This window comes from Etheostoma cragini, chromosome 13, assembly GCF_013103735.1.
Source record: "Etheostoma cragini isolate CJK2018 chromosome 13, CSU_Ecrag_1.0, whole genome shotgun sequence".
NCBI lineage: Eukaryota > Metazoa > Chordata > Actinopteri > Perciformes > Percidae > Etheostoma > Etheostoma cragini.
In genome coordinates, this window is record NC_048419.1 from 5276839 (window position 1) to 5303538 (window position 26700).

The following is a 26700-nucleotide window of genomic DNA, read 5'->3' on the forward strand; positions in this document are numbered from 1 at the left end:
ATATATATTACCAGTTAAAGTTCGGCTTTCAAAAATGCACTAAAGGAAAGGTACACAAAGTATATCTCCAAAATGTACTCCAAGTATCAAATTATGTAACTGAGTGGCCCCTTGAAGAGTTACTGTATATTATGATATATTATGTTATTGGAATATTATTACTGATGCACTAACCAAAGTAATATAATCTGTTAAAAAGGTACCTAAACTTTTTATGTGCCTACACTTTTTTATTTAATGCATAAAAAAAGATTTCTCTCTTCACAAGGAGAGGAGATGATTGACAGATATCATGCTGACCAGGAAATGATCTTCTCATTGTCTGAAATCATGAAATAGAATTGAGAAACTAATTTTAGCAGTTAAAGACATTTTTGCTATCACTGATGGCAAGAAAGGCAGCAAGCGAAACAATTATCCTTGCCAGGAGTAACATATCCGATTATAGTAGGTGTCACTATTGGCTTGACAACTCTCCCCCCCCTCGGGCCATTTTGCTCTTAGACAAAGGTGCATGGTCAGCAAGAGCCCCTGGTAGATGGTCCTCTGGGTTTGTTTTTCACATATTCGGGCATGCATCCATGTGGGATTAAAACTCTATAAAGGCTCCCATAGGTGCTGTCCTCGTTCGACAATTAGCCAAACAGCAATGTGGCACACGCAGTATGCTAACCAGCCAGCACTTTAATGAGTAGCCTTGAAAAAAAGCCCTGACTGAGGGTCTCTCAAACTGGCCCACTCAGGGCAAACCTCTACATTGACACCTCGCCCGAGCCTGGTCAGGATCAGAGGAATTTTAGCTGAGCATCAGTAAAACAGACCCCAGTCTCCCTTTTTATAACCACATTTGAGCACGTTTGATGCACATTTCTACTGCAACTTCTGACATGTGTGTCTCACGGCCTTCACACAGCTGTGACTGTAACATGTTAACAAAAGTCAATTCCAATTCCCAAATTAACAACATTTCACATCTTAGGGGATCATTAGGGGTGTTTTTGCACCTGCTGCAGTTGGTAATGTAATGAAGTGTAAATCTGGTAATTTGAATTCTTATGGTTGACACGTGAGTGTGTGTTTTAAAAACATCTGTAAACCTCTGAATGTGTCCCAATTAAACACGGCAGTAAGCTCGTAGAAGGTACTTGTGATTACACAAGGTATCCATAATGTATGTAATCTCTTTCCACAACCCATTTACTATTGCTGAAATGATCTAAAATCCCCTCAAGACTCCTATCTTGTCCTGACGTGTCTTCTACAACAGAGACTTCATTGTGAGTAGTTCATACTCTCACAGTTCTCCTTCATTTCAGAGCAGCAGGAATGGAAGGACATTGATTATTTTTACATGCTCCTCTAAGCTCTTTATATCTGTTCAAGAAGTTAGCTTACAATCTGTGGCCAAAGTTCTGTTAATTCATCCGGTCCCAAGAGAAGCAAGTGACACCTCGTGTAAGATTACACGGAGAAACATCATTAGCTTCATTTGAAGTCCTGTGTCTGGCCACCTGGTGAATATGAGTCCAATATCCACTCTCCCTCAAGGGCTTTTAGCATCTACTGACTCCTGAGGGAAATATCCAGCTCCCATAGCTACTGACTGCTAAACTGTTCATCACATCTGTCATTTAGTGCTAGGCAGGTACCGCACAGTACAGAGCATCAGGGCGTATTCACTGAAAACAGTTGCTGGAAACCACGCTGATGAGAACAGTGAAACTAAAACATGCTTAAAAAAAGAGTGCTGAAGGGAAGTGATGAGTCATGAGTATTTGTCAGTGCAGCTTTAACCAAACTTCAACCAAAGAGGTTTCAAATGCATCTTTTTGGGTATGCTCACACAGCCTGCTTCTCTATAGCTGAACCTGGAAAAACGAAAAAGAAGAGAAAACCGAGGATTTAGGCTCAAAAAAGGTATGGCCTTACCTTTTGCCAGTTCTAAATCTGCAACTGTCTTTACCTGCTTATTCCTTTCTCAGGGTGCTGAAGCATATCCCAGCATGCTCTTGGCAACAAGAAGGCTATGAAACCCACCCAGGCTCTGCGTGTGCATGCATATTAAGTCCATGGCTCATTTCCTGCTCAATACAGCAAAATGGCAGAGCAGGGAAATATGGATCACACATTATTATCAAACATTTGTAAGATTTGATGAAAAAGGGGATTTTTGTAAACAGAACAATAATTTAAACTGGCCTGTCTTTATTAAATTGTACTAGATTATAGCGGGCCAGAACAGACACATTTTTCACCGGAGATTAAGTATTTCATTTATTTAGTTTTGGGAATAAAAAAAAAATGAAAATGTATGTTCCAAATAATCTAGTTCTGGTTAAATGTCAGCAGCAGTGTACTGACATGAACTTTGTGTTTTTTTAGTTATTTTGTCAAACTAGACTGATGCATAAAACAAGAAATCCACAGAACACGAAGTTCTGCAGCTTCATCTGCTCCCAGCGTTTTTATTAAAAACCACGTTCAGTCCTCAGACCTTCACCTTATACAGAATAAGTGAACTTTAATTTAAACCTCATCAGAGAGTTGAAAGCATGTAGAACTCCTTTTTCAGTTGTCAAAGAATCCAGAAAAGGAAAAATCCCAAGGTAATCTCCCAGTCCAAAAGTTTCACAGAAGTGACAGTGTGCCCATAAGAAATAATGACTTCTGCCACAGCGGGGGGTTCATTTCTCATCTTAATGCTTGCAATGAACAAGAGGCACAATTATAAAGACACTGTGTAATCTACTGCTGGGAAAGTAATGACATCATTTTCATATTTCAAACTTTTGTCTCTTTTAATCATTTTCTCTAATGTGTTGCTGCTGTTGAGTTTAAGGATGAATGATCATCAACGTGATAAAACCTAAACCTAAAGTCGTCCACCACCTCTTTCCATCAAAGACGCATTCCCTTAGTAGAGCACCAGTTTCTCTTGTCTGTGGTCTTTGACATACATCATTATTTCTATTTAGTTTTCCCATTTTATGCTACTTTATACTTAAATTCCAACACATTCAGAGGGATATGTTTTTCATTTATGTGACATATATTAGTGATGGACCGATTTTTCGGCCAGCTTATACATTGGGCCGATACTTGCGATTTTACATGTATTGGTACCGGCCGATACACGGCCACTGCGTTTGCTAATATTGTTCCTGGCATTATTTACAGATAGCTAAGCAGGTTTGTGGGTCCAAATGAAAAAATAATGAATGCCTTGTATATATAACTGCTTGTCATTGTATTTAAGGAGCAACAAATAGTTAAGTTGTAGGCTGTCCGCATGTGAACGTTAGCTGTGACGAACACTGGTTATAGGATTAAGTAATGCCAACATGGTTCCGTGCGTGGTATTTGTGGGAGTTTTATTCAGTTTTATTCAGTGACCACCTGGCCAAGGTTTGTGGTGTGTGTCTCCCCTCCCTATTTGTCTGTATGAATGTTAGATGTAAGAAGTGACAATGATATGTTTTTTTGTTTATTGTTTTCTTAAAGAGTGGCAGCATTTAAAATAATTGTTCTTTATCTACTTGTTGTTACTTGTTCTACCTCACCTGTTTTTGCTACTTGTTAAACAGTGTTTTTTAAGTTAAATAAATGTTCCTTTTTAAATTTATAATTTGGATTTGGATTTATTTACAAAGGACGAGACACATTAATCAACATTTTTGTAAATGTGCCAGTGTTAGCCAGTCAGGTAATTTCGACCCGTAGTCCTTTGGCCATTTGATTTTAGACCATGGCAGCAGGAAACAAAAAACAACATTAATGCAGTCAGCTCCAAATGTAGCTCAGTGTAAATTCTTTCAGGAAGACCTAACTTTTGATCGATGCTTACCTAAATCAATTCAGCTGTTGTCCACATAAACGTATATTTTATATTTATTTTATTTGTCACATATTACTCCAGCTGACCTGTCCGGAGCCTCCTTCAGTCTGGTCTTTGGGCTCCTTTGCTGCCACCACCAGTGTCTGGTTTCAATCGGGGGGTCCGATGTTCTATACCCCTATACACATATACAAAATATTCGTATAGCGATGGAGTCTAATAGACTTTGTACATTTTATTGAGCTGTATGATAAACTTATTTGCATATCTGCAAACATGACGTCATAGTATAGTATGTCCAAATAAGTGATAAAAAGGTTGTAGTATAGTATGTCAAAAAAAGTCATAGTGTAGCATGTTGAAAAAGTCTGTTTAGTAAGTTGAAAAAAGGGATAAAAAGTCATAGTATAGTATGTTGAAAACGTCATTGTATAGTATGTCAAAAAAGTGATGAAGAAGTCACAATATAGTCTATCGTAAAAAGTCATTGTCCAGTATGTCAAAGCAATTCAAGTATAGCAAGTTGTAAAAGTCATACTATATTATGTCAAAAAAGTCATAGTATAGCATGTTAAATAAGTCATAATATAGTATGTCAAAAAAGTCATAGTGTAGTATGTTGAATAAAGTGATGAAAAAGTCATAGTGTAGTATGTTGAAAAAGTCATAGTATAGTAGGGTGATAAAATGTATTAAAAAAAGTCATAGTATGGTATGTCAAAAAAGTGATAAAAAGTCATAGTATAGTATGTCAAAAAGTAATGAAAAAGTCATAGTACAGTATGGAAAAAAGTGACAAAGGTTCCTAGTATAGTATGTCAAGAAGTAATGAAAATTCATAGTATAGTATGTCGAAAAGTAATGAAAATGTCATAGCAAAGTATGTGAAAAAAGGTGATAAAAAGTCATAGTGTGTCAAAAAAAGTGATAAAGGGTCATAGTATGTCAAAAAGTACTGAAAAAGTCATGGTATAGTATTTTGCAAAAGTGATGAATAAATCACGGAATGGAATGTCAAAAAAGTGATAAAAAAGTTATACTATGCCATGTCAAAAAGGTTGTAGTCCAGTATGTCGAAAAAAAGTGTTAAAAAGTCACAGTATAGTCTGTTGAAAAAATGTGATAAAAAGGTTGTAGTATAGTATGTCATAAAAACTGATAAAAAAGTTATGGTAAAGAACGTCCAAAAAGTCATAGTATAGTAAGTTGAAAAAGTGATAAAACATAACAGTATGGTATGTCACAAAAAGTGATACAAAAGTCATAGCATAGAATATCAAAAACGTTATAGTATAGTATATCAAAAAAGTAATTCTACAGTATATGGAAAAGGTAAATAAAAGTCATAGTATAGAATGTCATAAAAAGTGATATAAAAGTCATAGTATAGTATTTTTTAAAAAAAGGATCAAAAGTCATAGTATAGTATGTCGAAAAAGTTACAGTATAGAGTGTCTAAAAAAGTGATAAAAAGTTATAGAATAGTATGTTGAAAAAGTCATGGTATGTCAAAAAAAGTGATAAAAACATGGTATATATTGGAAAAAGCGACAAAAATGTTGTAATATAGTTTGTCGAAAAAGTGTTATGTAATGTACAGCATGTCGTAAATGTCATTGTATAGTATATTGACATAAGACATAACATAGCATGTTGAAAAAGTCATAGTATTGCACGTTGACAAAAGTAATAAAAAAGCCTTAGTATAGCATGTCGTAAATGTCATTGTATAGTATGTTGAAAAGTGATCAAAAAGTGTAGGATGTCATAAAAAGTGAAATGAAAGTCGTAATATAGTATGTCAGAATTCATAGAGTAGTATATCGAAAAAGTCACAGTAGAATATATTAAAAAACACACAGCACAGGTTGGCAAACAAAGTGATTAAAAATTCATTACACGTCAAGAAAGTGATGAATTCATAGTGCAGTATGTCAAAAAAATTAAATAAAAAGGTTCTGGTACAGTGTGTTGACAAAAGTCATTGTATAGCATGTCAAAAAAAGTGAAAAAAAAATCGTATATTAAAAAAGTCATAATATAGCATTTCAAATAAGCCATAGTTTATTATGTTGAAAAAAGGGATTTTAAGTCATTGTATAACATGTCAAAAAAAGTCATAGTACAGTATGTTGAAAAGATTATAGTATAGTGTGTTAAAAGGATAAAAAGTCAGTCTAGTATTTTGAATAAAGTCATAGTGTTGTACAGTATGTTGCTAAAAGTGATGAATAAGTTACAGGACAGAATGTTAAAAAAGTGATAAAAAAGTGGTACTATAGCATGCTGAAAAAAGTGATAAAAAGTCAAAAAAAGTGATAAAATGTTGTAGTATAGTATGTCAAAAAGTGATGAAAAAGTCATAGTATGTTATGTGAAAAATGATTAAAAAGTCATAGTGTAGCATGTTAATAAAAAGTGATAAAAAGTCATAGAATAGTTTGTTGGAAAAGTCACAGTATAGAATGTCAAAAAAGGGATAAAAGGTCATAGTATATGTCAACAATAGCTTTTGTCAACAAAAGTTTAAAACAAATATTGTACACTATGTCAAAAAAAGTGATTAAAAGGTTGTCGTACGGTATGTCGGAAAAAGTCATAGTATATTATGTTGAAAAAAAAGTTATAAAAAGTCTCATGCCGAAAAAAGTGATGGATAAATTCATAGCACAGTATGTGTAAAAGTTTGTTGTATAGAATGGCAAAACAAGTCATAAAAAGTTTTAGCATGTGTTGAACAAACTCATACTATGGTATGTCTCAAAAAGTGATATAAAAGCCATAGTATGGTATTTACAAAAAAAGATTAAAAGTCATAGTATAATATGTACAAAAATAAAAAAAATAATCATAGTATATGTCAAAAAAAGTTATAAACAGTCATAGCATGTTGAAAATGATAAAAAGTCATAGTACAGTGTTCATAGCATTCTGTTATCATCCTGAACTAGATGACCTGACAGATTTTGGCACATTTGTCCATTTCACTTTGTTTCTTTTGGACATCAAAACTGCTTCATTCTGTTTCCCAATCATACTCTTATAACCCTAAAATACCTAATCTCAGCTATCAGGCTCCTCTCCTGTAGAACCAGGTTCCAGTTTGGGTTCAGGAGGCAGACACTGTCTCCACATTTAAGAGTAGGCTTAAGACGTTCCTCTTTGATAAAGCTTATACTTAGGGCTGGCTCAGGAGAGTCCTGAACCATCCCTTAGTTATGCTGCTATGGGCCTAGACCGCTAGGACTTCCCATGATGCACTGAGCACACCTTACTCTTCCTCCTCCTCTCCATCTGTATGCATTCTCATCCCATTAATGCATGTTACTAACTCAACTTCTTCCCTTTCCAGGAGTCTTGTGTTCTCTCGCCACTCTCCTATCTCCTCCTGTTGCTTCCTGCAGGTGTTTCTGTCTCTGGATCTGTGGTTGGAGTCACCTGCTGCCTCCGTGTTCCTGCTCAACACCTTCTGCTACAATTCTCCATGTCTGTGTGTGTGTTTCTCTCTCTCTCTTTCTCTCTCTCTCTGTCTCCTTCTCTCACCCCCAACCGGTCGAGGCAGTTGCCCCCCCCACCCTGAGCCATGATTCTGCTCAAGGTTTCTACCTCTTAAAGGAAGCTTTTCCTTACCTGTGTCACCTAGTTCTTGCTCTTGGTGAATTGTTTAGTTTCTGTAAATAACATTACAGAGTAAGGTCTAGACCTGCTCTTTATGGAAAGCGCAAAGAGATAACTGTTGTTGGGATGTAGTGCTACATAAATAAAATTGAAATTGAATTAATCTGACGAACTTTGTTTTCATAAATATGTCACAGTATAGTTAAAAAAGTGATAAAAAGTCATAGAACAGTATGTTGAAAAAGTCATAGTAAAGTGCTGTATGTTGAAAAACGTGATAAAAATGTCATTGCATAGTATCTATCAGGATCTTCCACCACTGTCATTACAAAGTGTCGTTTTGACTCTGGTGATTAATAAGGCTGTAAAATGTTTGCATAGGGCTGCAGTATATTGTCAGAAAAAAACTGTCAGTTATTACTGTTCAGCTAGGTTTGTAATGCGTCACTTCAACGAAATAATTATTTTATTCTAATAAACCCTACACCTACCTAAATATGTGCTTTTGTGCTTGCACAGACATCATTTTAAAATACTGGGAGAGTACTCTTTGATCCAAATGTGGAATTAAGACAACAAGGCATCTTACATCATCATAAATGAACAACATTTATTTCCACTTTTTGTACATTAAACGTGCATATCAATAAAATTAAAATTGATCATATAAATACCTCTACTGTAATACTGTTACAATAAATATGGCTCTATAGACTCAAGGTTAAATAAAAAACAAACTTCAATATCAGCTGCAGTGTGACACAAGGAGACACTCAGGAAATACTGTAAGTCTTCTCTTTTAGGACATTTTTCATCCCAGATGATGAATCTTTTTGGCAATTGTGCTATGATTAAGACCTAATAACTCTTCCAAAAAGAGTCTCACTGGAAAGTGACCCTTTGCTCTCTGATGTGCTTTGTCTAAAAGTAACGTTGAAAAATGTTCCCGTCAGCAGGAGAGATAAGAAAACTGGTGTCCCTCTCCTTTCTGTACTCAGACTGCACTTTTATTGACACAGACACTCGTGCCATTTGTGGAGTCAGTGGCAAAATAGTGCAATGCCTTTCGTCAATTTGTGCTGGAGAGCAGATGTGCACACATTCAAACACACACATCACACACACCACTCAAAAATCCTAACTTTTCTTACTGAATTAACACTTCATATTACAATTTAAAGCGTGCACTCTGCTCCAGGTTGACTTATGTTGTAAAAAAGGCATTTTTAACCCTGGCGGACATGAGATTGATTGAGAAAACTTTGTGCGTAAGGGGGGGCCAGGCAGAAAAGATTATGATACAGCTGTGAGTCACATGTACAGAAAACACATCAACACGTCAACAGCCATGTCAGAAATATAACGTACAGTAGGTCTACTTCAAAATAGATCACCAAGAAACGTTTACTATGATAACATGCAAAAATAAACACACCTACTCTTTCACAAAACTCCCACACACAATGTTCATCTTTTACATGATATACAATGAATAATTAATGTATAGATTGAGTAGTAAATATCAACACACAAATATGTCACTTAGTCTCAGTAATGTCTTTCTTTGCAAGATCTTTTTAATTTTCCACATTTAAACACCCTTTCACAATACTGCTTTAATCTTGTTTTCTTAACACTTAAACATTCAAATAATTGTCCACACAGTGAGAGGACACGTTGCCAGAAGTTTTACATTTCCATTGACAGAAGGTTTGATGTGATTTATGCTGATAGCCGTGAATGGATAAGTGTCCAGTGGAACATACCGTTTCAAAAAAAGTATAACAAGTTAATAAGAGGGTTAATGTCAGTGTCTAAAGCTAAACTTCACACCGTAGTGGGTGGAAGCGAAGTTCCGAAGTCCAAAGATTCAAAGTCAATCAAATATTGCGCATTATCAATAATAACTAATGATACAAATAGTTATAAACCTTTGTGAAAATAGACAAAAACTGAGAAAAAACACATTCAGTACACTGTAAAAACAAGGAGAGGAGCTGTGTCTGTGTGTCGCCCTCTGTCTCAGAAGCCAGGCAAATGGCAGTAAGCCTCCAGGGAGGACAACAGGATGTAGAGGAACCAGAGGGAGAGGAACATGAAGAAGGTGAGGAGCTTGGGTGTCCGTGGGCCCCCGAGCTCTCCACCTGCCACACTTGGACGCCGGCGGTAGAGCAGCACCATCACACACACCAGCGCCATGATGGTGAAGACGGTGACGGAAAAGGCAAGGGAGCCCGGGTTCACCTTGAACACCTGGCCTTTGGTCTTCCAGTAAATGGACGCGATGGTCCACGCCACCCCGATGCCCAGGAATACATTAACTGCGTTGCTGCCCGTCACGTTGCCGATGGAGGCGTCAGCGTATTGGTCCTGGATTGCTGCCACTTTACTCGCAAATGTATCTATACGAGAAGGAGAAATATGAATTAAGCATAATGAAAACAATTTAAAACAGGTGAATTTGTGCAAATCAGCTACTGATGGACATCAGGGGTGACTGTGACAGGGGCCCCCCTTTACCCCAACAACCACCTGGACTACAATTACAGGTATTTTACTTTATGTAATATGAAATGTAATCAACTTCAAAAAGTCATTCAAGGGGCGTCATAAAATAAAAAAATAAAAAAGACAAGAGATATGGTGCTTAAAAGTTTTTTTCATGGTAAAAATAATTTATATTAAGGTACCCTTTAGATGCCTTTATTAGATACGGTAGTAGAGAGAAATGGGCAACAGAGACCCCGAAACTGATCCAAAGCAGGAATGTTGCAGTTCATGATTGGTGTCTTAACCCCTAACTGCCCACTATGGCTTTAATAATGATTAATAAATAATTTGTTTATCTTTATAGACAAGTTAGAGACCATAAAGAAGAGAAAATGTTTTAGGTTGAGAATTCCTTTGCCTGGCGTCTTTTCTAAGCAGTAATAATGCTATTAAATATGGATGATCTTTACTTATAGCTAATTTACTTTTTAATAAGCTGTCAAGTCTGCAGCTTGAAACGTTAATAAGTCCAGAAAAAGAGTTTTTACAATAACCCACCTAGTCTGCAGCGGCAAATTTTAATACAAAAGAGTTTCACGGGAAGATTAAAACTCTTGTATCTGTCTGTTGAATATGAATATACATGCAGCACCTGGTCAGCGTAGCTTAGATGGTGTTAGCTTCTGATATAATAGAACTAGATAGGTAGATGAAAAAGATTGTTTGGTTTCTTGTATGGTGGCCCAATCAGCATGCCACCAGTGATGACTCAAAATAAATTGTCGTTTTCAGACTTTGGTTGATGTGTTGATATATAAACAAGATATAACATGTTAATCAGTGAGAGGGATTTTTTTTTTTTTAGACATGGCCACCCAGCAGCTACTACAAATGGCTTCTGACTGATCTATAGAGCATTAGTAAATGATTTATTAACCACTAATAAAGCCATTAGTTACTACTTACAAAGCTCTCAATGTACAACAATGCTCTTTGAACGACCTTTCCACATTAAACTGGAATATAATTATGATTTAAAGCCAGTCTAGGCACCAAGCTCAGGTATGCATTAGTATAGGAAAGTAAATTACTACAAATGTAAAAAGAAAATGTATCTAAAAGTCTCTGCCCACCAAAATGAACGTATGACCTAGGCTCATACTGCCACCACCTGATAATTGCCTTCTAACTCATTCTTGTAGGGAGATTCCCAGGATCTGCCAACTTAAAGGAGTGTGTGGGGCTTACTGAGCTTAGTGACTTGTCAAAGTCTAATTTTCCTATTCTCATTTGTGCTTCTCTGTGGCAGTGTTTAGGACATAGTGAAGGGGGAATACGATTATGCAGCACACCGAGTATAACAAGTGAACCAGTCTTTTTCTTTGTTTACAGCTTGTTAACGATCAAGAAAGGAGCTCACGAGAAAATTACTCAGACAGCACAGGTGGAGGCAGAGGTTACACAAGTCTTCTCTAGGAGCTGCGTCTACTGCACGCACAAACCCAGAAACCCAGGACACGTCTGCTGTTAGAGCTGATAGACACCACAGACGCCTACCTGGAACAGAGGTGCCTAGGGCCACGAACACCACAGCGGTGACCGAGTCTTTGAGACCGACGGTGCAGCCAAAGTGAGAGGCTAAGTCCCCGGTCACAGCTGTCAGAGCGCCGATGAGGGAAATGGACACGAAGAAACAGGCCCAGCCGTTCCAGTACTCAGTGGGTGGGACAAAAGCGAAGAGGACTTTCCAGAAAACTGTCAGAAAGTGCATGATGTAATCAAAGCAGGATGGCAAGCGTTCCTCCCCGCTCTCTTCCTCGTCATCGTCACCTGGCAGAGACAGAATACATGCATTAAGTCCTGCAAAATGTGTGCAAAGACTTGCTGCGTCTGCCTTTTCTGTTTATCTGAAGACCACATCCTGCAGCATACAACACTGAATCAGACCAGAGAATTAGATGTCAAGGAGCATTGGATCCAGCTGGGACATCACATCTCAGTTCATAAATCGATATTAAATCATGAAACAGTAAACATAGTTCTTGTTTCATGCTTTAATCAGACTTAGATAACATGTCTGACAGCAAAATTTCAGAAGACAATACAAATACCCAATCATATTTAAGCCATTTAACGCATGTGTGGGAGCTAACCTTTGGATATCATTACATTCAATCTCAATATAGCTGTGACTCAATGATTGAGACATACTTATACGCAGGAAGCCCACTCTCTATTTCTATTTGCATGAAAATCTGAGTGACCTCACTCAGAGAGGGAAACTGAGAGAAGAGAGCGTTTTAACCGAATGACACATCACTGGTGTGTAAATCGGCTTTTATCCCAAATGCTTTGTGCACTAGTGCAGATCTAAAAGGTTCAAAAAGCCAAGTGAATAGCTTTTTAAAGGGCAACATAAAAAGGGTTCACCATTCCACACACATGTACAATTCTTCAGAGCCAATTGTCCAGGCAGAGCTGGCCAGTTTAATTTTTGTAGTGAGCCACATAAGGAATTCATCACATCATGCATTTTTAATAAACTGTCTGGGTTAAAAGGGAGCAGCAAAAAAGCACGAAATTGCCAAAATATATTAAACTAGGTTCGTGTAAGCTCTTTCATTCGCTATCTATTTAATTAGGCTTTTTGTTTTTTAAATGCAGCCGGTGTCAAACTGGAGCATTTGAGATTTTATTAAAGAAGTATCTAATAAAGCAACAACAGCACAACAGTGATGCCGGTGAGAAGCAGCTGGTGGGCCAGATCCAGCCTGCAGACTTAATCTTCCACAGGTTTGGTCTCAGAGGGATGAACAGATGAGACGTTTTACGACGTTACGACTCACCTGCGCTGACAGTGACAGCACTAACAAACTGCTCCCTCCAGCTGCTGCTCCCCACCACCAGGGCCAGGTTTGTCTTCTTGATCAGCTTGTCCACTGTGCTCTGCAGACAGCCACGAGGACAAAGAAAGCAAAAGCAAAAGGATAAGTTCGTGATGTACAGTATCAACATCTTAAAACATATATGTCATATGAGACTAGGGATGCCAATGTGGTGAATTAACATGCATTGACTGTGTCACTCTACCTACTGTGGTGCACAGTTAGTCACCAAAACAGATGCAGGGGAGCACAAAAACCCACAATCCCTCAGGAAAAAAGCACGTTGGGAGCATTAAGCTGCTTTACACCAGTGCAGAAAGTAGAGCCATTAGTATCAGCACATCACACCGGAGCCCCGGAGTGTTTAGTGCTATATCGTGTTACAGCATTAAGGGGTACATTGTTAATTTATTCATAAAGATCTGTTTACCTTTCAAGAAGATTACTACACACAAGTTTTTACGTCTGAGAAATTAACCTGGATGGTAGCGTAGTGATGTCATAAGGGTTATCTCAGTTTGAGTACACAATTTTAACTGAAAACTTATAAAATGGTCAACACAAACAGGTGGTGTGGAATATGACAGACGTTGCCAGGCAGGAAGGGTCTAATGTGGATGAAGACACTCTCAAGTTGCATTGTGGAAAATGTAGGCGCCAATGTTTTTTTGAGTTTTAAGTCAGGACAATGAATAGAGAATTATTCTTCAATGACGTGCTGTTTGGTTTGTTCATGAACTCCCATAGTGTCTATAAATTAGTTTAAGGATTTGAAGGTTGTGACATCCTCTCTGAAGTCCAAAGAACTGCTGTGATTGGTAGAAAGAGAGCAGGTAAATCTTGTAAGAACAAATTAAATGTTTGCATTCATCCACCCATAGCAGCTTGTGAGAGGTTCCAAAATATGTGACCATCAGTGGGATAGGTGATAGACTGGGGCTCTGATGTGAAAAGCTGCTTATTTGGAGTTACCTTGAATTCATAGGACTCCTCAATTACCACCTCCAGCTTGGTGTGCTCACCCAGACAGGGGCACCCCATCTTTGACACGTCTTCCGGTCCCACTGCTGTCTTGTTATCGTTGGTGTCTCCTGCAGCAGAGGGAGGTGTGTATCAGCCAGTATTTCCCACATTGCTACAAACTAAGACACTGCATCTCCGGATATTGAAACCCAGTATTCCATGGATACTGTTTACATGAGAATTAAGCATATAAAAGGTTACATAGGTTTTAGGGTAAAAGTTTTGCTATGTACGGGACACAAACATCGTACTTGTTGAATTCAATTCATTCTTTTTGTTTGCATGCGTCTAAGCAGTCTTGCATGACCTAAGTGAGTTAGATTATTTTGTCACTGTGACAATGTTGACTTAAGTATTTGGAGATCTTGTGGTGGGTATGAGCATGCTTGTTATAAAATCAATAATCAAATTTATTGCAAAACCCCACACAAAGTTGCGTAATATTAAAATAACAAATTGCCAAAAATGGAATCAATTAAGTTTCTATTTTCTTTTGCAGTATTGTCATTACAGTACATTTCAGTGCTAGTGGCAGACTCAGGCTGTCTGAGGAGCAGGGGTCAAAAAATAAAGAGCACCAGCTGTATGTGGTGGGGCAACAGTGCGGAGAATGTAAGGCAGCCTATAATGCACTGCATCCCATATTATCAATTTTAAAGCCACCCTAGAGGGCACTTTATTGCGTTTGATCTATCATAAGGACATATAAAAGGGCATCTTTCCTGCATTTGTTTTGAACATGGGGGCCCCAAAGAAGAGGCAGACACCCCTCCCTTAGTCAAGCAGTGGTGTGTATGTCAAAAAATGCACAAATTATGAATAACTCCATTGTCCCTTTCAGATGTAAGCCTGATGTAACTCCTTAAACAAGTTATTTTAAAGTGCAACGATTAAACCACGAGTGCTCCAGCATAACGTTCAGAAAAATGCAACAAAGGGACTTCTACTGAGGAATATAAACTGCTCATACCCAAGAATTTTGATAAAATATAAATGACAATGTATGCAACGTAAAATGTATTTCAAGCTATAAATAATGAGGAAGATCCCTCCGCTGCTGTAACACGCGGCTGTGTCCTCAGCTCACCGTGTCTCTGTCCCACATCCAGCAGTATGGGCTCTTCCAACACAATCGTGAACGTCTTGTTCTTCTCGTACTCCTCGTCATCGATCACCTTCACATTCAGCAGCTTCCTGAAAGCAGAGGGGTCAAGAAACAAGGACAGGAAGATGAATGCATTAATAAATTTACATTATTTAGGAAATGACAGGAGCTGCCAATATGTTTTAACCTAAAGTATGCATTTTAACTAAATTCCATACAAAACTGATCTCTGGTTTTTTTATGCTAAGCCCAAACCTTTAGCTAAGAGGTAAACCTCCCACACAGTGAATCATGAAACAGAGATGTTAGATAAGAAGATGGAAGCTCAAAATTTTGTTAACAAATTAGCCAATATACAGAACAACATGAATTAATAATAATTTCCCAACACCCCACAAGAGGGCGGACTCCATCTACACCATTAATGCCATTAGAGCACAAGAGGAATGAAGTGAGATAGCCCACACCCCTCCCACGTACTTCTAAGTTATAAGAAATTAAAACATTATCTTGTTCTCAGTGGAAATTAAGCACCACCTATCTAGGGATCCATGCAGGTTTAAGCAAACTCATATGACATATGTAGAAATGCAGCTCGCTCTGTTAAATCTGACTGCTACGAAAACACGTGAGGATGTGGTGTCAAACTGTGACCGACATCTTTGCCTCAGCCAGCTTCAGTCTCCTACACTGTCACAGTGAGCCGTTCTCTCGCTCTCCCTCCATCTCCCTAATGATATGTGGGCGGCTGTCTATTTCTGTCTACTCATGTACACTCAGGATTCAACAACGCGCTGGAAGAGCTTTTTTGCTTACAGAAATAAAGAAGTTTATTTTAAAGATGAACGATACGTCATCGGCTGTTTTATGTCAAGGAAAGTCATGCCAGTGGGAGCAAAGGGAATCGCAGTATAGCCTAGAGTCCTAACAATGGAAGTTTATCTTTTAAACAAGATGTTGTTTCAAGTGGGATATGTAAAGGGACACAGGAAGTTTAGGTGGTGATTCAGTTGCTACGGATTCACGCAGCTGCTATTTTGGTATTACATCACAATTGTGCTCAAAGTATTACTGTTGGTCCTGCTTTAGGGTATGAAGTGCGCAGGATAAACTGGCAGGGATCAGACAAACATTTACATTTTACAGTTTTCTGACGAAAATACAAGCCATAAATAAAAAAAGGCTGTCAAAAAGCAGCAGGGAGTAGATTCAAATACTGCATTAGGCTGATTGGTTGAGGTGGAAATTTAAATCTCGAGAGTCTAATGCTCTTTGTTGCATTTCAGACAAAAGGTGGGCAATAATTACACAAAAGATGAACAAAACTGACTGATTTAAAGATTAGAAAACAAGACTGAGGTGAAAGTAGTTTTATGAATAAGTCTTTCAAGTCAGTTTGTTTTTTAGCTGGTTAAACCCTAAGTACTACCAAAAAAAACATGCTGGTTCAATGGAATAACAGAAGTATGAAGAAAAACTCAAGTAAGTTATGAGTCAACAAATCCCATGCATTGTGTTAGCATGTGTTTTTAATATGGTGTAGGTAGAAGTTAAACACTGTAGAATTAACAATCCAGCCTGTCGTGGGTCAAGACAATATAGGTCGTGACCCACAGGAGTGTTTCATAATAAACCAGAGAATGTAACGGTGACAATTTGTTGCATTTTTAAAGATTTTAATATCTTAAAAATTGAATTCTCTGCTGTGCATTCTTTAACAAAAAATTATCTGCCGAGATTTTTTTCTCTCTGTCTTTCAGTCTTTATTTTCTTTTCCCTTTTCTCCTAAAGCTCTCTTTCCATCTCAGAATGCATCTTTTTTTTATCTTTCAGCATTGTTTGGTCTTCCTTTTTCCTCTTCTCGTCAAACTTCACCGTGAACTCAAAGACAGTTCAGCACCAAAAATACTTAAAAAAAAAAAAAGGTCATGGTTTGGGTTTAAATCAGACGTTACTTCATTTCTAGTTACACATTTCCGTCAAGCTTAAAAAAATCTAGTTAATGGCAATATCTTTGGAAGGGAACAAACAAATTGATTTTAACCAAAACCACAATCTTTGTCTAAACTCAACAAAGTTTGTGCGGAAACGTAACGAATCTGCAACTGTTTTACAACGTTGATGGCGTGTTTAAAACCGCAACCGGTGTGTTAATGTATGAGGATGGAAAACGCTCCTGTGGGTCGTTTTTCCTGCCACCGCTAGGGCGCTTGAAATGCTCGTATGGGTTGTATTAAAGGGTAGGAATAAATTACCTATATCATGTAAAATGGTTTGGAGGAAAGATTCAACCTTATGAGACATTTGCTGTCTTGTTGAGAGATAAGAAGATCCATACTCCTTTCATGTCTGAACCTTGAATATAAAGCTAGAGCTGCAGATTGTTATCTTAGCTTAGCATTAAGACTTTAAACAGTGACTTCTATGTAATTAGTCCAAAACGTAACTCCCTGTAAAACCGCAACTTGGCATCTCAGCAAGTTCCAAAGAATATCTTTCTATCCTTTGAAATTGATGATAAATTCACAAGGGTTGCTGTCCAACTGTCTGCCTCAGAGTTTGAAACGGTCAGTGTAAGAATCAAGAAAAATAGCATCATTCACTTCTGCTTTCTGAGCCCTTTGTCACTGTAGGTCAATAAAAAATTGTATTACAGGCACAGTTGGATTTTATCAAGACAGTATAAAGCCCTTACTGCATACCACATTTCACAGTTCATCATCGTCTCCATTCCTGGAATAGTTTCTGAGAAGCCATAGTGGGTAACAAACCCTACTATTGCATCTGTCACACACAAATGTGAAGGACGTCAGGACTGTATTTTCTGTGCTGTGGAAATTGATCTCTGTTTAACCCAAAACAACCATAATCTCTAGTGAATGGTAAGTAAGTCTGGCTTTATCAAATCAATAAAACTGTAAGATTCCTTTCGCCCTTTATTTTATACAGTAAATGAGAGAGACGGGGAATGACACGCAGCAAAGGGCTACAGGTCTAACTTGAACCCTGGCCACTGCTGTAAGGACTGAGCCTTGGTACGTGGGGCGCGTGCTAAACCAGGAGAGATACCAGTGCGCTCCAGTGTAGCTTGGGTTTAATTAGTATTTTTTCCACATTTTCTGATAGCCAATTAGACAGTAAAAAGTGTATGTTTTGTCTGTACGTTAATTAGATGTATGATACTGTTAAATTAAGGCTCTGCAGAGGGAATTCAGCTGAGGCCCAAGTGTGTTAAGGCTCTGCAGTTGAGACTGCCATCTGTAAAAGAAGGAGCATGAAGCTGTGTGACTCTTTTTATTTGGAGTTTCCTTCTCCTCCACATTCTGCGTTTGGTAAGGATGCTCCAGTTTCCTCCCACAGCCAAAAGAAATATACAGTAAGTGATGAGGACTGGAGACTTTGGACTGCCTACAGGTATTAGGTATGAGTGATTGTATGCCTCAGTGTTCACCCTGGGAGACTATCTTTGCTTTCTGCACTCTGCATGTTGGGATAGGCTCCAGCCCTCCGGAGAGCCTGACAAAAAGGAAGCCAGTAGGGAAAATACATAAATGCATGACAGTATGTCAAATACCAATGACTGAATGGGCCACTGTCGTTCAGCTGAAGAATCATGGATTAAACCAATGTTTCAGCATGTCTCTGCTATGCTGAAGTGTCTATGAGCAATCTACTGGAACTCCAGAGAGACTTTAATGTAGCTGAATGCGAAATCAAACAAATGACGAAACATGTTTCTCATATCTAGTGAATAAAATATGAACATTATTTTGTCTCTACTCTAATGTGTTGTTAGGTTTTTTTGTACAGGATATTTATATGGAAAACAAAAGGTTTTTTTGATAGTGATAATGATATGCCATCTTCAGAATTAAACTAATGCGCTGACACTGACACACGCATTCATCTTCTCTGGACTTAACTGCTGTAACTCCCTCCTGTCTGGCATTAAGCAAAAGTTACTCCCCCGCCTCCAACAAGACATCACATCACCCTAATTCTGGCTTCTCTCCATTGGCTCCCTGATTGATTTAAAATTGATTTTTAGAGTTTACTGATCACGTCACAAGCACATCTTGCCCCAAGCTACATAGTGGAAATGTTGAACCCATATGAGCCTTTTTGCAGCCTTTGATCCTTAGGTGGGGCCCTTCTAAAATTGAGGCTTAAATCTAAAGGATATCGAGCTTTTTCCATCACGACCCCTCGGCTTTGGGACAACCTTCCCGAGGAGATAAGGCTTGAAGAAACAGTGAACTCTTTTAACCAATTTCTTAAAACACTGACTTGCCTTTATGGGATGTTTTCTTTTAATCACTTTTATTCTGTTTACTTATTTCTATTGTCATGTTTTTTATTTAATTTTAATCTATTTTACCATTCTCATTTTTTATCATTTGCTGATCCAAACCAAAAAATGTAGGCTAATAATATCGACAAGAAATATCCAATATGATGCATTTACAAAAGAAAACTTATATATCAGTGTTGCTTAAATGGAACAACTCTTTTTCTCTAACTTGACGAGTCTACAGAGGAATCATGCTATTTAAGAAAGACTTAAACTGTAAACATTACCCAGCCCTGACCCTGCTGCTCCGCTTTTAACCAAGTTGGTCAGGAAGCTCAGGAAGTTATTGATCCCGACTGCATTAAGCGTGAGAAATAAAGAATATCAGGGTATTGATTTTCTTTTTTAGAAGTGATCTCCTCACATTCTTTTTCATTTCAGCTTGCGTAACTGCCCCCGTATCCACCTCGGCCTCAACTGTAGTTGTAGTGCCACACATTTTGAGGCACAAACAAAAACAGATACAAGAGGAAGCTACACACATGCATCAAACGCCCTGCGCAGATCTTTCTCTAATCCATGAATACAGAATGTAAAATGGTTCTCTATGTCAGACTGTTTATTTTTGCCCCGAGGTTTGGGTCTGAACATCATAATCTATTTACTGCAGTGCAGAAATTAGATGGTAAATTATTATTTAACCCTACGCCCAGATTTGAAACTGTTCCTCTTGGCACACCCGTCACAAGCTTAAAAACGTGTCTTCCTCCAATTTTTCTCCACTCTGCGCTCAAATATCGACCCGGGAAGGCAGATGTACAAAAAGACAGACAAAGCAAGAGACACTGTCACAAATAACACATACACAGAGCTGCAAGAAGTGCGGCTGTCGAGCACCCAGGGAAACACTTGGGTAAGAAAAGCCAGCTTTGTTTGTAGGATGAACTTTGGTTGCCTGCTGAGCAGTAAGAAGCACAGACTTCCATTTAACACAGAGCATGTGCAAAGTCCTCTGTGCAAAGACACAAATCACCTGCATCTTTTAATAGGACTGACGGAACGCTCCAAATTAAACAACCTCATAAAATATTTAGTCTGACTCATCTGAGTAGCATAAGGCAGGGACTAAATGTGATGTTGTCATGTGTAAGGCCCTTGAATATCTGTTTAACACGGGAACTTTGACTCGACTGGCTCTACACTAGCTTATAGATATACCTTAATGTGGCAAAAAGAGATGAATGCCGTATTTCTTTCCATAACCTTCTGACAAAAGATACAGCTGGCCAGAAAGATAAGTAAGCTGCTGTGACTTGACCCAACTGGACCTGGAGATTCTGATTAAGATCTGAGTCAGAACCTTTCACTTATGACCAGAGTACCCTCATGCATTCCCCTCTCAGTCCTTGTTTGCTATTCAAAGGAGCACAGGAGCAGCTGAGCACAGCTTTTTCTTTTCATCGGTTATCTTGTTGCAAACTGTCCTGCTCTGCTGGAACCTGCCCTCCGCAGTCACTACTATTTTGCTGCAAGGCTACTGTGGAGAGAGGCATGACTCCAGATAATGTGAAGTGTGCAGATGCTTGTGCCACTGTTGGCTTGTTACAGTCAGATGAGTCTTGGCTCAGTAGGTGAGGATTTTATCTAATGCTCAGTTTCCATTCGAATGCAGATACATGCTGCCAGCCTCTCATTTCACGTTGTTATACACAACTGTCTCATTAACCGCACTTCTGTAGCAGCCTGCGCTGTGTTGAGAACTTTTGGGACGCCTTTAACCCCTCTTCACTCTTTTTAATTGCTTGGAATGCTCAAGAAGCTCTTTTAAGTTTCCCATTGGAGCACTTTTTTTGATGGAGGTTTAAAGTGGATTCAGTGTATCCTTACCCGTACACATGTTCACTCTTAGAAAGACAGATAAATGCACAAAAAGCAAGCAAACATCAAATAAATTGGCACAGGCAAACTGATAAATACACAGATGAATGATGTTCAAATCTCACCTGCACTGCAAGACAAAAAAGGCATAAAGGGAGGTCTGCGTTCCCTTTGACACCATGTATTCACCCGCCTTTCCTCCCACTCAGCCAACCTACACAATACACCTACACACAACGCCTGAAATCCTCCTCACACAGACGGATTCATCTGACACATTTTCTTCCATTATTTGGTTCTTTGGTGTGCTGTAAATCATGATTATGTGAGTGTGTGTGTCACATGAGCTTGATACACTTAAGAGCATATTCTTTTTTATATAAATCAAAATACAAATCACAGGTAACAGGTAAGTGACAAGTCAAACAAACACCACAAGTACTCATCACTCAGTCAAACCTTCCACACAACGTTTAAGAGAAAAGCTGGGAAAACATCACACTTTCACCTCTCTCTCTCTCTCTCTCTCTCTCTCTCTCTCTCTCTCTCTCTTCATCTCTCTCTACCTTTTCCTTCCTGCTCTTTTTATCTGCATCTCTGCTGGTGCATCCATGAATTCTTCTGTTAAAATTCTCCCACAGGTTTTATCACATGCACCTGTTTCAGTAGTTGCTCAACACTCATCCCTCTCCTCGCTGCTGTGCTGTCACCCGCCTGATTTTCTTTCCTCCGCTCTGTCGCCAACATACACTTCCTTTGTTTTCTGCATTTCAGTTTTCATTGCTCTGCATCACAATGAACTCCCATATACAGTTACCTCCACAGAAATCCCAAAGGGCTGTGTGTTAATTCGTTCATGGAAAACTGCTTCTATGCTTCTTCTTCTTTCCAATTTTTTTCATAATTTACATCAGCCACATTGTTTCATTATCTGCCTCACAATTATATCCTCTTATCCTCCCACACCATCCCTCTGAAAGATCTAAACTTCTCCGAGCCAACGTATCTATGACTCATAAAAATAGCCCTTTTATCCTTTACCAGAATAGATAATTTACAGTAATCTAGAAGAACTGTTTAACATACACCAACATGTGGGCTGTGATGATAAAGTGATGAGAAGCAACAAGACGTGAAACAAGAAACATTGCCACTCACATGGTCTCATCATTCTGAAACTCCAGCTTGCCGGACACCTCCTCGTAGTCCTCTCCTGCCTTGGCGGTGCCCTCGGCGGTGTGATACGGCACTGCCACCTTTCCCCTCGCCCCGGACGTCCGGTGAACTTTCACCTGCATGCTGCCGATGCTCTCGCTGACCCTCATGGAGTTACTCTCGAATGTGAAAATGCCTGCGTGGTCATCATCATAAATGGTAACCGTGGCAGTGTGAGCGCTGCCCAGGGCTGCCTTCGGAGGAACCTGGGAGAGGCCCACCGTGCTGTTGCTGGAGGTGATGGAGCTCGGCTCCAGGACAGAGACCTCCGCTCGATGCACGATACGTGGATTACTCAGGCGGACGTAGAAATGCTCATCCTCTTCAAAAATGTCATCATCAATAACGCCAACGGTGAACTCTTTTGTTGTCTCACCGGGTTTGAAGACCAAAGTACCCTCAGCAAACTCGTAGTCTGAGCCGGCGTTGGCAGTCGCATCCTCTGTACGGTAGTCCACCTGAGTGGCACAAGCACACAAAGAAACTTGATTAAGTATTTAGTGTGTTGGGTTTAAATAAAATGCTGAATTATTCACGTCTGTTATGCCTCAGGCTATTACATTTTATTTTTAAATTGACCATGAGCATTTACAATACTTGTCATTACTTCTTATTACCTTCACAGTGCAGCCACTTTCTCCCCCATGCCGGGTCACTGACAGCTTCAGTGAGCCACAGTTCTCAAAGCACTGGTAGTGTGATGTCTCAAACTGCAAGTAGATGGTGTGGGGATCTTCCTCTTGTCCTGTGGCCTCATGGCAGCTCACCACCTTTCTGGCCTGGTCAGCGGCGTGCTTTTTCAAGATGTTTCCAGCTCCGATCATCATGCGTGTGGCTTGAATGCGATAGAAGGCACGGCTCTTCTGCTGTTGGACCAGCACTTGGTAGTTGGCCATCTCAATCAGCTGCTCCATGTCTTTCTCCGGGTGCCTTTGCTTTAAGTCTTTCAGAGTGCGAGCCATGTCCCGCCGGGCCTCTTCCTCTTGATCTTGCTCCGCACTCATCCCTCCACCTTCCTCCACCCCCTCCAGCATCCCATCCAGAGCCTCTTTGGGGTGAGTGTGGGAGTTCCCACCCTGGCCGTCCATCTCCAAGTCCATTTTAGTGAACATGGCATCCCCCTCTGACTCGATGATAATGCCGTGGGTCTTGTCAGCGCGATAACGCTTATGGACGTACTTGTAGAAGAGCAGGCGCCGGTCTGCAATCCAGGCTTGCAGCACACAAACAGGGAAGAAGAGGAAGGTGAGGACGGCCTCCCAAACCTCCACCTCCCCTGGCGAGACCACAGACAGGATGATATACAGCCAGATATAGGCGAAGATGCTCCAGGCAGCAGTGACAAAAAATACCCGCAGGTGCTTTACCTTGCGGGTTTCATTTTCTGGCACCACGTAGACACAGATAGCGATAATAATGAACATGTTGAATGCAGCGCTGCCCACAATGGTGCTGGGACCCAGGGATCCAGCCTCAAAATCATGGCCGACCACTTCAATGACAGACAGCAGGATCTCTGGTGCAGATGAGCCCAGCGCCATCAGCGTCAGGTTGGATACCGTCTCATTCCAGACGCGTACAGTAGTCGTTGTCGTTTCACCGTTAGGCTTCTTGATTGTGATTTCCCTTTCCTGAGAGGTGATGACTTCGATAGAAGACATGAAGCGGTCTGCGATAATGGACATGCCCAGAAACATGTATATGAGAGCTGCAAAGTAAACAATGGCGCGTGCCACCTTGTCACCAACTGCAGGGTTTTGGGGGTTCCACATGGGCAGCACCACCCCATCGGAGCAGTTATCTTCACCGGAGCAGTTGGCTGGTGTGCTGCCAATATCGTCATGGCTGGCGCTTCCCTGGGAGAAATGAGTGACTCCCGGGAGCAGAACCAGCAGAAAGGAGATGAACATACATGGTGTGCAAGGCGGAGTGAAATTCAGGATACGCTTGTCCAGAAACATGGCAGCGTGATAATGCTCAGAGTCTTCTGTTGCCGCAGGTCAATCAACGTCACATGTGAAGGTCTATCCAAACCTCTGAAAGACAGCAAAATAAGACATTTGCTTAGAGGAGGAGGTGGCCACATTCACTATGTCAGATGTTCATCATTCAGGGTCCTATTCTTGATATAACCTCTACAAGTATAACATTGCAGGAGTACTCACAGTCATACTCTTTGATATGCATATAATGTGGGATCCAACCGTTTCGTAGGTCCGAGTTTGGAAAGCCAGAAACATTGGCACCTACTAATCATTGAGTCATTGGTATTGAACTACCTAGTCAAACTCCCACACACATAATGTGTTCACTCTGTGCTAAGCAGCAGTAAAAATGTTACCCTCTGCACCTGTAGTATTGAGGGAAAAAGTGATTCAGTCCACCATGTATTGTCAAGTTTGAGGGGATTCCAAAAATAACCTTCACTGACAGCATAACAAGAGAAAAAGCAGTTGTTCTTAGGCATCCCAGACTTTATGATACATATATTATCGGATTATTCAAAGAAAAAAACAATCCTGGTCTCTCATGGACATGATGCATGGCTCTCAACTCTAATATAGTGTTTAATGCTACAAATGTGTCATTTAACATAAGCTGTTTAAACTATGTCAGGCGGCAGCTTAAAATCCTTTTTCTTGGCAGCAGCATGACGATCAACAGCATTAGTGAAAAATCTAAAGATGAAAGCATCGATGTTGTCCAGAGGGTTACCATCTGCATCAATGTAAACAAAGAGTGGGGAAAAACAAGAAATGTCATCTGGTGCTTTCTAATTAAAATTTAAAGACCATCTTTATGTCAAAAATAGGTTGCATACCTACAGCAGAAGAGACCTGACAACGCTACACATACACCTGACCTACTCTCATTGATATGCAGCAGATAAAAGCTGCAATCTCCACTCTGACCTGCATAACAGGCGTGCACATTTCCCATCAAGGCTACATTTCAGGGTGAGGCAGATGTAGAAATTAAGTTGTCTTTTTTTTTTGTTGTCTTAAAAATAAACGACAAACAGATTGTGGTTGGGGCAGCAACAGCGTTATGCAACAACTCAACACATGCCGATCAGAGTGAGCGAAACACCAGCAGGATCAGCACCATGGACAGCGACTCCTACAACAAGCAGATGCAACACAGCCACATGGGAAATGTAACCCTCTGGTTTCCGAAACATTTTTCAGCCTTGTTCAACAGACGTTTTAAAAATTATCCTGATTATGGGAGTTTAAAGCTCGCAAAGCTTTATGATTAATCCTAAATCCATAATATAAGAACCAAGTGCAAGAGTGTGTACTTCATGTAATTTAGAGAGAAGTAAATATTCCACAGCACTGTGGTGTGATTTTATGGATTCTTTTCTATAATATAACATAATATAATACTGCTTTTGTCTGGCACACAACCCTGCACAAATTTTGAGTGGGTGATGTTTCTATGGTAAAAGCAAGCTCTTCAACTGGTGGGAATGCAGGAATAAATTTTTTTATAATACTATAAAGACGAAAGGTGTCTACATATTTTCATCTGTTCTAGTGGTGCCATACACAGTTCAATGGCATGCATTCCTCTCCAAAATCATCAGGTAGCAAACAAGCCAACTATTATAAAAAGCATAGAGATATATGAAGAATATATGATTTTTTTAGTCAACATGTCTACCAAGCTGAATGCATTCACCTTACTTTGATAAGTTGCTAATATTGAGTCTTGCCAAATACATTTTATAGATTCTAAGGACGCAACCCCCCTGTTGGATTTCAACCAGTACAAAACTACACTCCTTTGCAATGCTGATATTTAAACAAGTATGCCACTGACAAGCCCAGAAAGATGCCACTTTTCCGTTTCAATAGGTTTTTAATTTAACCTTTTAATAATTCCAAAATTATCCAAATCTAAAGAAATAAAATGCCTCTGACCCAAATAAAAAATGATGATGATTCAATCCTCAAACCTGTTCCTGTTTGGTAAGCAGAGCCTCGAACTGACTGTTAACAGACACCATGAATTCCTTTAGATCTGGTGCTGAGCCAAGACCATAATCAATAAACAGAAATCAAAGCAAAAATTGGCACACCATATACAATTGGTTTGCGTGCAGCTGTGAGCTTCAGAGCTCAGCATAGTGGAAAAAAACAAGATGCTCATGCAGGAATATACTTAATGTTTCCTATATTTGAGAAACTGCATTACTCACCTGGGTGCAGTTATCAGTGAGTCAGCTCGGTGTGGAAGTTGTGGCCTCAGGAGATGAACTTATCTTCCATATCACTCTGTAAAAAGTCAGGTTATCTTAAATTAACAAACTGTAGAGAGAGTTTCATAATCACCATGAAAACTAGCCGGAAAGGAT

The 26700-nt window shown here is 39.4% G+C and overlaps 1 protein-coding gene across 4 annotated transcripts in view; it reads right to left on the minus strand.

Annotated features, from left to right (window-relative positions):
* Positions 1–8489: 8489 nt before the first annotated feature.
* The window catches only part of slc8a4a (solute carrier family 8 member 4a), a 33340-nt gene continuing 15129 nt past the window's right edge, over positions 8490–26700 (minus strand). For 3 of the 4 annotated variants that reach the window (XM_034889199.1, XM_034889198.1, XM_034889197.1), the window contains exons 2-9: positions 26545–26620; positions 22958–24376; positions 22284–22798; positions 14939–15045; positions 13801–13919; positions 12790–12889; positions 11501–11773; positions 9476–9855 (exon numbers count right to left, since the gene is read on the minus strand). In XM_034889199.1, coding sequence (XP_034745090.1) covers positions 9476–9855; positions 11501–11773; positions 12790–12889; positions 13801–13919; positions 14939–15045; positions 22284–22798; positions 22958–24301 — 2838 coding nt within the window. In that variant the 5' untranslated portion in view covers positions 24302–24376; positions 26545–26620. Of the gene's footprint in view, positions 9856–11500; positions 11774–12789; positions 12890–13800; positions 13920–14938; positions 15046–22283; positions 22799–22957; positions 24377–26544; positions 26621–26700 lie in introns of those variants that run through there. The other variant, XM_034889200.1, reaches the window with a different exon arrangement.